At 41.0% G+C, this 12,897-nt stretch overlaps 1 protein-coding gene across 7 annotated transcripts in view; it reads right to left on the reverse strand.

Annotated features, from left to right (window-relative positions):
* Positions 1 to 12,897, reverse strand: part of MYO5A (myosin VA) — a 213,266-nt gene that overhangs the window by 138,073 nt on the left and 62,296 nt on the right. For all 7 annotated transcript variants that reach the window (XM_008268991.5, XM_051822368.3, XM_008268989.5 and 4 more), the window contains exons 2-3: positions 10,647 to 10,757; positions 1,393 to 1,564 (exon numbers count right to left, since the gene is read on the reverse strand). In XM_008268991.5, the coding sequence (XP_008267213.4) occupies positions 1,393 to 1,564; positions 10,647 to 10,757 (283 nt within the window). The remainder of the gene's footprint in view (positions 1 to 1,392; positions 1,565 to 10,646; positions 10,758 to 12,897) is intronic.

Here is a 12,897-nt window from a genome sequence, read left to right on the forward strand (position 1 = left end):
CCTATTGGTTAAGACACTTGGGTCCCAAAATAAAGGGTTTGGATTTGATATCTATATATTTGATATCTATATTTGATATTCAGCTCCTGACTCCAGCTTCCTGCTTGTGCAAGTCAAAATAATACCAGTAATTTTTTAGAGGTTAATTACAAGTTATTGTTTTTCCTTTTTTATACTTTCTATATTTTCTAAAAATTTTAAAGTAGGTATATAATAATTTAATGAAGTTCAACAAATATTTATTCAGTTCCAACTACGTTTCAAGTTTTGTCTAAGTGTCAGGTTTACACAACAATAAATAAAAAAGACAAACTGTCACCCCTGTTATATTCTAGTGGAAAATTCAAACAATTAACAAGACAAATAAGGAAATACATATATCAATTATATATATATATATAATATCAATTGTATATACACATGCATATATATATATCATAAGTTAGATAACAGTAAGAAAAAAGCAAAAAAAAAAAAATAAAGCAGGCAAGGAAGACAGATAATAAGGAGGAGGAGGAGGAATTTCTAATTTATATAATGCAGCCAGAGAAAGCATCACTGTGAAAGCAACATGTGCAAGAAAAAAATCAACTGAAAAAGATGAAAATTGAGAAAAAAAATGAGAAGACAACACAATATCAAGAACATAAAGGATATAAATTCTTTTCAGAAAACAAAGTGGCTACTCCTGTCTAAACAGAAGAGTAATGAATAAACAATAAGCACCGAGTTGGATACACCAAGCAATTGTACTTAGATGGAAACGAATGGAAATCTACATCTGAGCTTTAGAGGAGACAGTGATTAGTGAAGGAAGACAAGAGATCAGGGGAGAAAATAAAGAACAAGACTAAAACAGAGAAAGAGAGAAAAAAGAAAGAAAGGGGAACAGAATATACACGTACACAGAGGGCTTATGCTTCGTTTGTCAGTGGAATAGAGGCATCCCCGGCTGAGTGGCTGGCAGCTAACTGTGCAACAAGCAGGACTACAGGCCAGCAGGAGAAAGCAAGAGAGTCCCCAAAAGTGGAGTCAGTCCTGCCGGTCTATGCATGTGAGAAAAAGATAACACTAGACTTCTTGTACCTGCCCCACAGATAAGTCCTTGGAGGCTGACTGGGTAGTAGGCATTTTAAGAGATGCAAATGACTAGTGAATCTGACACTGAGTATGATGTACAACTTCCATGGAGGGGGAGGGAATCTATAAGACAGGTCCAGTTCTTCTTATTTTGAGTAAAATTATATAAGTTCCAACCTTTACTCAGCTTAAACTGCAACTTGGCCTATCTTTTAAATTACTCTGGAGGACCTGCTTGCCCCGTGTACCACATTCCCATGGCTAAGTCCACTGGAGAGCTTAGAGTGCACTCAGACAGCAAGGCATACTTACCACAGTATGTATAAATAAGCTTAGAATCAATAAAGCGGACTCGGAGATTGTGGAGCACAGCAGGCTCATGAAGATAGCTGAGAGCCGTGAGGTCATTTTCACCCACAAGTATGTCAGGGTTTCGTAAGTGAGGCAGCTCCTTGGTCTTTGGATCTAGGTGATATTCCAAATCCTGGAAATGCACAAGATGTAATTCTGGATAAATCATGACAGTGAATGTGAAATAGGTCCATTCAGTAGGCTGATTTCCTCTTCCTGATTAAATACATTCTTTTCCTGGCATCTTCTACTATTACAGAAACTAAAGGAAATGGCAAACATTAAAGAGAGTTTTCCATGAGACACATCAACTTGTATTAACAATGCTTGCTAACAGAGTTTGAGAAGTCATAGACTAGGTCTTTTCTACCTACTAATTGGACTAAAAGTTTTCAATCTTTAAATGAGCTTTCCTTTCTTTCTTTACCTAAGATAAGTGACAAGCAATATAAAACAGTGGTCAAGAGCTTGGTTCTGGGGTTGGCACTGTGGTGTAGCAGATAAAGCCACCACCTGTGACACTGGCTTCCCATATGGGCCTTGGTTTCAGTCCCAGCTGTTTCACTTCCGATCCACCTCTCCGTTAATGCACCTGGGAAAGCAGCAGAGGATGGCCCAAATGCTTGGGCCCCTGCACCCATGAGGGAGACACAGATGAAGATCTGGGCTCCTGGTTTTGGCCTGGCCCAGCCCTTGCCATTGCTGCCATTTGGAGAGTGAACCAGTGGATGAAAGACTTCAATCTCTTGATCTCTCAATCTCTCCCCCAACCCTGTCTCTCCTTCTATCTGTAACTCTTTCAAATAAATAAATTAAAAAAAAAAAAAAAAGCTTGGTTTTATGATCAAATTGACTTAGGGGCCAGCGCCGCAGCTCAATAGGCTAATCCTCCACCTAGCGGCGCCAGCACACAGGGTTCTAGTCCCGGTAGGGGCGCCGGATTCTTTACTGGTTGCCCCTCTTCCAGGCCAGCTCTCTGCTGTGGCCCGGGAGAACAGTGGAGGATGGCCCAAGTGCTTGGGCCCTGCACCCCATGGGAGACCAGGAGAAGCACCTGGCTCCTGGCTTCGGATCAGCGTGGTGCACCGGCCGCAGCACGCTGGCCATGGCGGCCATTGGAGGGTGAACCAACGGCAAAAGGAAGACCTTTCTCTCTGTCTCTCTCTTTCACTATCTACTCTGCCTGTCAAAAAAAAAAAAAAAAAAAAAAAAAAAAAAAAGACTTAGGTGCAATTCTTGACATTGGTACCTACTTTATGGGGCTTTGGGTGTGATATTAAACCTAAATCCCTCATGTGTAAAAATAAGTATAGGGGCTGACACTGCCGTAGCAGGCTAAGCCTCTGCCTGCAGTGCCTGTGTTCCATATGGGCACTGGTTCGTGTCCCAGCTGCCCCTCTTCTGATCCAGCTCTCTGCTAATGGCCTGGGAAAGCAGTAGAAGATGGCCCCCAAGTGCATGGGTCCCTGCACCTGCATGGGAGACACAGAAGAAGCTCCTGGATCCTGGCTTTGGATTGGCCCAGCTCAGGCTGTTGTGGCCATTTGAGGAGTGAACTAGCATAAGGGAAAAACTTTTCTCTCTATCTCTCCCTGTCTCTCTCTGTAACTCTGCCTTTCAAATAAATGAAATCTTTAAATATATATATATATATATATATATACACCTCTGCAGATCTTCAATATAAACAAACTGGCTTTAAAAAAAAAACTTGTCCCTCCTTACAATTAAATAGCATTATTTTTCCTTTTCATTGGTTCTGTATGGAAAAATAAACCAGTTTTTCCTCTTCTGCTCCCATACTATAGTCCGTACAGATGACTTATATATGTTATATACATATATATATGTTATATACATATATGTGTGTTATATGTGTTATATACATATATATGTTACATATGTTTTATATATATATAAAAAATATATATATATATATAAAACAGAAATAGCTCAAAAAGCTGTGGTAAAAATTCAATGAGACAATGTGTTAAGTACCTGGGATCTCCTGAACCCTGACAGACTGAAGACAGGCTGAAATTATGTCCAACACCATGTATGTTCAATGTGCACGGATGTGTACTTTTTGGGAAAAACAGTGCATAGTTTTCATTAAATTTTAATGAGGTGCTTAGCCTTTTGAGGCTTCACTTTAGTTAAGAAGTCCCATGCACTTTCAAGTCCTGGGCATACTGCTTTAAAACAGAGCCAACCATGGAAACAGTTGGTTAGCTATGTATTAAGGGCAAATAACAAAAGACAAGTATGATGTTATGAGAGTAGTTTTTATTTTCATCCCCAGTTCCTGGCTCATAACTCACTCCCCAAGCCAGGTCATACAAACTAGAATTTCTTCCCCAAGGCAAGTCAAGATACTCTCCGTATTCCAGAGGAGTCCCAGTACCCCATACCTAAAGGGAGGAATGCTGCACAGAGACACTAAGCAAATGCTGAGTCCAAGAGACCTTGCTGTGTTTCTCCATCCAGTCTATTAACAATTACACCTATGAAGTGACATCTCCATAAAAAAAAAACAAAAAGATAAGGTTTGGGGAGCTTCCAGATAGCTGAACAAGTAGAGGTTCCTAGAGGGCGGTGTGCCTAGAAAGGACATGGAAGATCTGAGCTCCTTCTCCTGTGTCTTGCCCTATGCATTTCTTCATCTGTATACTTTGTAATAGACTCTATAATAAAGCAGTACATCTCGGGCTGGGTGCTATGGCATAATAGGCTAAGCCTCTGCCTGCGGAGCCGGCATCCCATATGGGTGTTGGTTCAATTCTTGGCTGCTCCTCTTCCAATCCAGGCTCTCTGCTATGGCCTGGGAAAGCAAAAGATGGCCCAATTGCTTGGGCCCCTTCACCTACGTGGAGACCTGGAATAAGCTCTGGGCTCTTGGCTCCGAATCAGCTCAGCTCTGGCTGTTGAGGAGTGAACCAGCAGATGGAAGACCTTTCTTTCTGTCTCTCCCTCTCTCTGCTGTAACTGTGCCTCTCAAATAAATAAAATCTTAAAAAAAAAAAAAAGCAGTAAGTGTCAAATGTTTCCCTGAGTTCTGTGAGTCACTCAAGCAAATAATATGAATCCCCATTTAGAGCTGGTCAGTCAGAATCACAGATAAAACTACCTGGGACTTGCGATGGGCACTAAAGTGGGAGTAGGGGCCAGCCTCATGGACTGAGTGTGCGAGCTGGGAGACGTGAAGCCATCTCCAGGTAGACAGTGTCAGAACTGAATGGAATTAGAGGATGCCCGCTGGGGCTTGCTGCAGAACTAACTGCCTGCTTGCTGCTGGGGAGAAACCCTCATATTTTCTGAGGTCACAGAAGTCATCTGTACGGACTGTAGTATGGGAGCAGAAGAGGAAAAACTGGTTTATTTTTCCATACAGAACCAATGAAAAGGAAAAATAATGCTATTTAATTGTAAGGAGGGACAAGTTATTTTTTTTTAAAGCCAGTTTATTTATATTGAAGATCTGCAGAGGTTAATTATGTATTGCAATCAGGTAGTGCAGAACAAATTACTCTGAAGGAGAGAGAGACTGATGATGTGCGGCTCAGTGTGTCCCTCTGCCTGTGCATCAGAGTGTAACAACCATCCCCAGAGCGGACTGCTCCTTGTGCTGGCCCCATCAGCACACAGTTGTCTGTTCCCTTGCCATCCCCCAGCTGAGTGCTTTTGTATTTTTTTTTTATATTCCTCAGTATATTCTCCTTTTTTGCTCATTTCTAATGCTTATCATCTGTAATGTTCATATAGCATTAGACATGAAAGACAATGAGCCTGAGGGAATGTGGAATCTTTAGAAATGTCCAGAATCTTAATGGATTAATTGGTAATGTACTTCATCATGGGGTGTTAGCAGGATCACTCCAGAATAGCAGAATAGCAACCTATACTTCTCTGTTTGGTCCTCATTAGAGTAGGGGGTTCTTCTGTAGCAAGTGAGGGAAGAAGTTGGAGTTCAGATACTAAAGACACTAATATGGTGGGGAGGGTGTCATCTACACCCTCCATAAGAAAATTTCCTTCTTGGAATTAGGCAGGGAATGGGGATAGCACACTAAATCACAGCACATTAAATAAATGCACTCTTCTAATACAAAGCAATATATCTCTATTTAATCTAGGACTCTGAGAGAATAAAGTTCCTAAAAGGGAAGAATCCTTGGACAGTTGATAGATTTTATTATGTCTATCCTTTTTACTTGCTTCCTGTTCCTAGATTTGCTTTTATTAAATGCACATAATATATTTCTGGATTTTTAAAAAAAAAGATGAATACAATTAAACACAGACACCTAGACTCTGGTTGGTAAATCTATTTTTATAGGAGTATGATTAGTAATTCTGAAATAATTTCTCAAGTGTAACAAATAAGCAAGTAGACTGTAGATAACAAAAGCCAAAGAGTGAAGTTACAATTAAGAAAGGGATAATAGTAAAATGAACCATGTGCTGTTGGTGTGGAGAAAAAAGAGTCACTATGAACTAGTAGTTAAAATACACACACACAAATTACATATGCATTCATATTAGCATCTGTATACTCATGTGTATGTGTATTTCATAGCTCTGTAGGCTGAGAGCGTATAGGCAGTGCCAGCCCAATAGTAAGAACAATAGCAATGAGCATATCTAGTACCCAAATCTTGGTTGCTAAACAGCACCTTCTAATAAGATGGCAGGGTTAGGGAAGGAAAAATATAAGATAAGCCTAAAGTGTCATATGATAACTGAAAGTAAGGAAGTGCTAAAAAAAAAAAAAAAGATAAAAGTACGTCAAAAAGGCAAAGGAACCAATCTAAGAGGGCTCTCAATAGCCAAGACTGGAACAATCTGAGTGAAAAAATGAGTTATTAAGAATAAAATAAATGTCTGTGACCCCATAATGACATACTAACTGAATCCAATGGGGAGGGGGAGAAAGACATAAAGATAAATTCCAATTAATAAATGGAGAAGGAAGAAGGAATTAGAGATTCACCCTTTGAACATCATAGTACTACCTACTGGAGGCAAGACCTAGTAATGAACACTTAGTGGGCAAAGCTCAAGGCAAAATAAGATATATCATTTGGCTTCAAGGCATCTCCCTAAAACAGGGATATTCATTCATTACAAAGGAAAAAATAGTAACCTTACAGTAGATGGCATGGCATACAGTAACAAAACATACTGATATCAAAGATTCTTTGATGTAGGCCGGCACCGCGGCTAATCCTCCGCCTTGCAGCGCCGGCACACCAGGTTCTAGTCCCGGTTGGGGCGCCGGATTCTGTCCCGGTTGCCCCTCTTCCAGGCCAGCTCTCTGCTGTGGTCCGGGAGAACAGTGGAGGATGGCCCAAGTCCTTGAGCCCTGCACCCGCATGGAAGACCAGGAGAAGCACCTGGCTCCTGGCTTCGGATCAGCACGATGCGCCAGCCGCAGCATGCCGGCCGCGGTGGCCATTGGAGGGTGAACCAACGGCAAAAGGAAGACCTTTCTCTGTCTCTCTCTCTCTCACTGTCCACTCTGCCTGTCAAAAAAAAAAAAAAAAAAAAGATTCTTTGATGTGACACATTGAGAGGGTCACATCATCTAGGGAGCTCTCTCCTAAAGTGCAGTATCTTTAATTATGAGAAAACATCATGAAGAGAAATTCTCCGAAACATCTCTTCAAAAGAGACAAGGTTATAAAAGACAAAGAAAGACTGAGGACTATCACAAATTGGAGGACACTAAACAGACACTACAATTAAACTGCAATGACCTGGGATGGAAACAAAACAAGGCAGTAGAAAAACAAATGAAATGCAAGTAAAGTCTACAGTTCAGTAATATTCTTACACCAATATTAATGACCTAATTTTGATTATTTTATACCGTTAAATAAGGTGCTAGAATTAGGGGAAGCACAGAGATGGGAATATCATTACCTTCACAAATCTACAGTAAACGAAAAACAATTTTAAAATAAAGAGCTCGGGGCTGGCACTGTGGCATAGCAGGTAAAGCCACTGCCTGCAGTGTCAGCATCCCATACGGGTGCCAGTTCAAGTCCCGGCTGTTCCACTTCCGATCCAGCTCCCTGCTAATGTGCCTGGGAAAGCAGTAGAAGATGGCCCAAGTCCTAGGGCCTCTACACCCATATGGGAGACTTGGAAGAAGCTCCTGGCCCCTGATTTAAGATCAGTCCAGCTCTGGCCATTGTGGCCTTTTAGGGAGTGAATCAGCAAATAGAAGATTTTCTCCCTCTCTCTGTCTCTCTCTCTTCTTCCCTTCCTCCCTCTCTCTCTCTCTCACTTGCTCTCTCTCTTTCAAATAAATAAATAAATCTCTTAAAAAAAAAAGAGCTAAAAAGTTAGTGGCTGTCATATGTATATCCACTCACTTTTTAAACTATCCAGAAAAATCTGTGGTCAGACAGAGTAAGCACTTGCTTTAGGGTCAAAAATTCTATGTTCAGGGTATGGGCATTTAATCTAGTGGTTAAGATGCCCATAGGCAATATTGGGGTACCTGGGTTCACTATCTGGCACCCATTCCTGACTCCAGCCTCTGGCTAATGCACATCCTGGGAAGAAGTGGTAATGCTTCAAGTAACTGGGTTTCTGCCACCCACAAGGAAAACCCCAAGTGAGCTCCTGGCTCCTGGCTCCCAGCTTCATCTCCAACCACTGGGGCATGTTAGGAGTATACTAGCAGATGGGAGTTCTGTCTCTCAAATAAAATATAAATAAAATAAAATAAATAACACAAAATTGTTTTTAAAAATCCTACATTCAAATCCTACTTTGAACTCTAAAAACTACTTTCTGTTTGGGTGATCTCAGGCAAAATGACTCAGTGTCTCTGAGCCCTGGCTTCCATACTGGAAAATAGTGGTAATTATCCCCTACTAACACATAAGGTTGCTGAGAAAATTAGTACAGAGTTAATCATATGTGTAAAAGGTAATTGAAACAGATTTTAGTAAAAAATAAGAATGGGAATAGGAGAGAGAGGAGGAAGAGGGGTAGGTGTGTGGGTGGGAAGAATCACTATATTCCTAAAGCTGTATTTATGAAATGCATGAAGTTTGTATTCTTTAAATAAAAGGTTTCTGGGGAAAAAAATTTAAAAAAAGAAAGAAAATTAACATGAGAAAATATAGCCCACAGGGCCTAACACTGTACATAAACACAGGAGATGACAAAAAATGCGAGTAAATTAATTTCTGAGTTTGGCATCCAAGGCCCTCCTGATCTGGCCCAATTCTTCCCTGCCTTATTTCTAATTGTCTCCTCTGAGTTTTGCTCTCCAGGTTATCACCAAGGAGTCCTCTCTAAAACACAAACCTGACAACATTCCACTTTTTAAAACCACCACTCCCCAGGTGCTGGGCTGCCAACAGCACGCTGAACATGTGTAGTTACCCAAGCACACAGGACTGTGCACTCCTGGCCTTGGAATGTGCTTTTCTAGGTCTGAATTGCACCACCCGTGTCTGCTCATTCTTCAGACAGTACCTCCTGGACTTCTCACCTTCACCAGCCCCTGACAACTCATTCCTCTGCTCCACCTTTATTTCTAATTTACATTTTTATTACATCCTGTACCATCTGTATGTCTTACCTGACATTGATGTCAAAGATCATAAGATCATACCTTTTGCCATCGTTTAGCCTGGTACAGTGCAAGTACCTTTAAGTGTATATGTTGAATTGGAACAAACATCTTTCTACATCTCTAATCCAGTCATCTTGTTATATATTCAGTATCTCCATGACATATCCCAATCCTTGCAGGGTCTACCCCTTTGTCTTTGTCAGTTCAAATTCCTTCTTGATTTTAAGATCCGACCAAAAGCCACCCTCTTCCTTGAAGCCTTCCCTGAAAGAGCAAGTAGTCCATAGTATTTTCCCCAGCTGGGATCCTAAAGAACTTATTACTGTAGTATAGTGGAGTGGTTATGCGTACAGACCATAAAGACAAATTTCTGGCTTCAAATAATAGCTTCAGTCTTTAATACCTGTATAACCCTGATTAAGTCACTCAAACTCATTGAGCCTCACTTTCCTCATCTGTAAAATGGGAATAAAATCCCCACCTGAAAGTGTTGCTGTGAGAATTAAATGAGTTGTAACATATAAATCACTTAGAACTTTGCCTGGTATGTTGCACTCAACATATGTTAACAGTTAAAACAGTGATATTTATGGGACTGGCACTGTGGTGTAATGGGTAAAGATGCTGCCTGAAGAGCCAGCATCCCATTTTGGGCGCTGGTTTGAGTTCCAGCTGCTCCACTTCTGATCCAACTTTCTGCTATAGCCTGGGAAAGCAGTGAAAGACTGCCCAAGTCCTAAGGTCCCTGCACCCACTTGGGAGACCAGGAAGAAGCTCCTGGTTCCTGACTTTGGATCAGCCCAGCTCCAGCTATTGCAGCCACTTGAGAAGTGAACTAGCGGGTGGAAGACCTCTTTCCCTCTGTCACTGCCTCTGTAACTCTGCTTTTCAAATAAATAAATAAATCTTAAAAAAAAAAAAATAAAGATAGTGTTACTCATTTGGAAGCTAATCACTTAACAAATTCAGAATCATGGTGTTGAACTCTTCTTTATTTCTTAGCTTTGCATGTATTTATATCTAGTTTTCCAGGACACACTGTATGTTCTTTAAAGGAAATCATTGTCACAAAGGTTTCAGTGGAAAGAGTGTGACATGCCCTGACACAGGCAGTGCAGACACTGAAATGAGAAGAACCCAGAAAGACCCACTTATACAGTGAGTGAAGACAAAGTGTTGGGACAGGGACACAGTTAGGGTCAAGCTTTTCTGGTCACTAGCACAGTGTTTCCTACCCATAGCCACAAAGATCTGATCCTGACTAGACCAGCACCTTACATGATGTCTTCTTGGCTAATCCAAAATGATTTTACAGCTAGTCCAAAAGAAATACAATTAAACAGGCACATCTTTTTAGAAGGATTAGAAGTGTATCTATGTCTGATAATCATAGGAAATTCATAGGCCAACTAATAGATTTTTAGAGTACTGTTATTCTCAGTAATCTGTGTCACTGATAACTCTATTAGGACAAAAATTTAAGCTTGCTGTTTTTATAAATAAAAATATTAGATGAGTTCAAAATTTACCTTCCAATTGGGGGTAAGTCAGCCCAGTAACTTACACTTTTGAATTATTTTTATTTTTAGCAAATGACAGCAAATCAAGGTGGAATTTTTACCTTTCCTTCCTCGAGGTGAAGCAGGAGGGCTTTGTCTCCTGGTTTGTAATCTTTCAGCAGCTCTGCTGACTTCCAAACTTCCTCTGGATCAGGGATCCAAACCCTGGCAAACTAGAAGACAAAAAAATATATATATGTCAACTACTTTGCAAAGATATATATCATGACTTTAACTTAAAAAAAAAATTGGACAACATGAAAGCTACTTTTTAAATTAGCAGGAAAAAAGTACTCTAGCCCCAGGAACACCATCATCCCAAATTATATAAAACCTGAGTTATGAAAAAATAGCTACAGTTAAAACTTGAGTCTGCTTTAAATAGGAAATGCCACTAAAAGCATACTTTTAGGTTAAATATATATATATATGAAATCTATGTTTGAAGCTCTTCTTTGATGGCTCTGCTAGTTTCTGCAGCACAGCCATCTTTTATGGCAGGGTTTACAATTTGAATTTTTTTATTGTGGTTTTTACCCGATGCCCTGAAAACCTTGCTAATTTCTCAGATATCCCTCAGCAGCCACTATGATAGAGAGAAGAGTTGACTTGTGGCTTAGACCCACAGCTATGTTATATACTGGGTATCTGGAATTTTCTTTGAAGAAAGTTCTGTTGCTAATAAAACAAATTTGAAAAATATTGTTTAGCATTTTATCTTATTTTTAAAATTCACAATACAGTTAATTATTTTTCAAGATTTATTTACTTATCTGAAAGTCAGAATTAGAGAGAAGGAGGCATACAGAGAGAGAGTGAGAGAACAAGAACGAGAGAAATAGCTTCCATCCACTGGTTCACTCCCCATATGGCCTCAATGGCAGGGGCTGGGCCAGAGGAAGCCAGGAGCTAAGAGCTTTATTCAGGTCTCCCACCTGGGTGGCAGAGGCCCATGTACCTGGGCCATCCTCCTCTGCTTTTCCCAGGCCATTAGCAGAGAGCTGGCTCAAAAGTGGAGCAGCCAGGACTTGAACTGGTGCCCATATGGGATGCTGGTATTGCAGGCAGCAGCCTAACCCACTATGCTACAATGCTGGCACCTATAGTTAATTCTTTAAAAAAAAAAAAAAACTTAAACTTATTTATTTTCACCATATTTGAAAGAGAGAGAGAGAGAGAGAGAGAGAGAGAGAGAGAGACATCTTTCATCTGCTGATTCACTCCCCCAAATGACTGCAACAGCCAGGGCTTGGCCAGGCCAAAGTTAGGATCCTGTGGAACTAATCCCAGGTGGCTGGCAGGGATTCAACAATTTACCATTACTGCTGTGACCCAGGTTGAGTATTAGCTGGAAGCTGGATTGGAAGTAGAGCCAGGACTCAAACCAGGCATTCCAACATGGGACACAGGTACTGCAAACAGCATCTTGACTGCTGAGCCAAAGGTTTGCCTCTACCTCACCAGTTTATAAAGATGAGTGGCAAATGGTAAAGTTGGCATGTTTGCTCAGCAATATGCTTGGATTTCATAGTCTCAAGACTATGGTAGGGGCCTGGTAAATATCAGAGATTCCTAAGTGGCAAACCTTTAGCCTCAACCGGATACTCTCTGGACTTAAACCAGATGATTGCATGGTCATGCTAGAATCTTTTGCCAAATGGAAGTCTTAATCACAGCTGACACGGGCCATAGTGAGCCTAGTCTCTGGACCCTACTTGCATCTTCATTTCAAATAAATTCCCCCTCTAGATGTCACTTTCAGTAATGACCAGGTTGCTAATGTACTTGGAGCTTTGAGCATAAGGAATGTTTAGATTTAAGTATATTACACAGGAGGCTACTTCCTAACAAACTGTGATATGACAGATATTGTAAATACTGGGCATAAAAAAATTCTGGGAGCTTGTAAAGCAAGTAAAAGAGAAATTTAAGGGGCTGGTGTTGTGGTATACTGGGTAAAGCTGCTGCCTACAATGGGATCAGTTTGTGTTCTGGCTGTTCTACTTTTTTTTTTTTTTTTTTTTTTTACAGGTAGAGTTAGACAGTGAGAGAGAGAGAGACAGAGAGAAAGGTCTTCCTTTCATCGTTGGTTCATCCCCCAAAATGGCCGCCATGGCCGGAGCTACACCAATCCGAAGCCAGGAGCCAGGTGCTTCCTCCTGGTCTCCCACGCACGTGCAGGCACCCACACACTTGGGCCATCCTCCACTGCCCTCCCAGGCCACAGCAGAGAGCTGGACTGGAAAAGGAGCAGCCGGGAGTAGAACCCAGCACCCATATGGGATGCCAGCGCCGCAGGCAGAGGATTAGCCA

Source organism: Oryctolagus cuniculus, chromosome 12 (assembly GCF_051225735.1).
Source record: "Oryctolagus cuniculus isolate XC-2025 breed Fujian yellow rabbit chromosome 12, ASM5122573v1, whole genome shotgun sequence".
NCBI lineage: Eukaryota > Metazoa > Chordata > Mammalia > Lagomorpha > Leporidae > Oryctolagus > Oryctolagus cuniculus.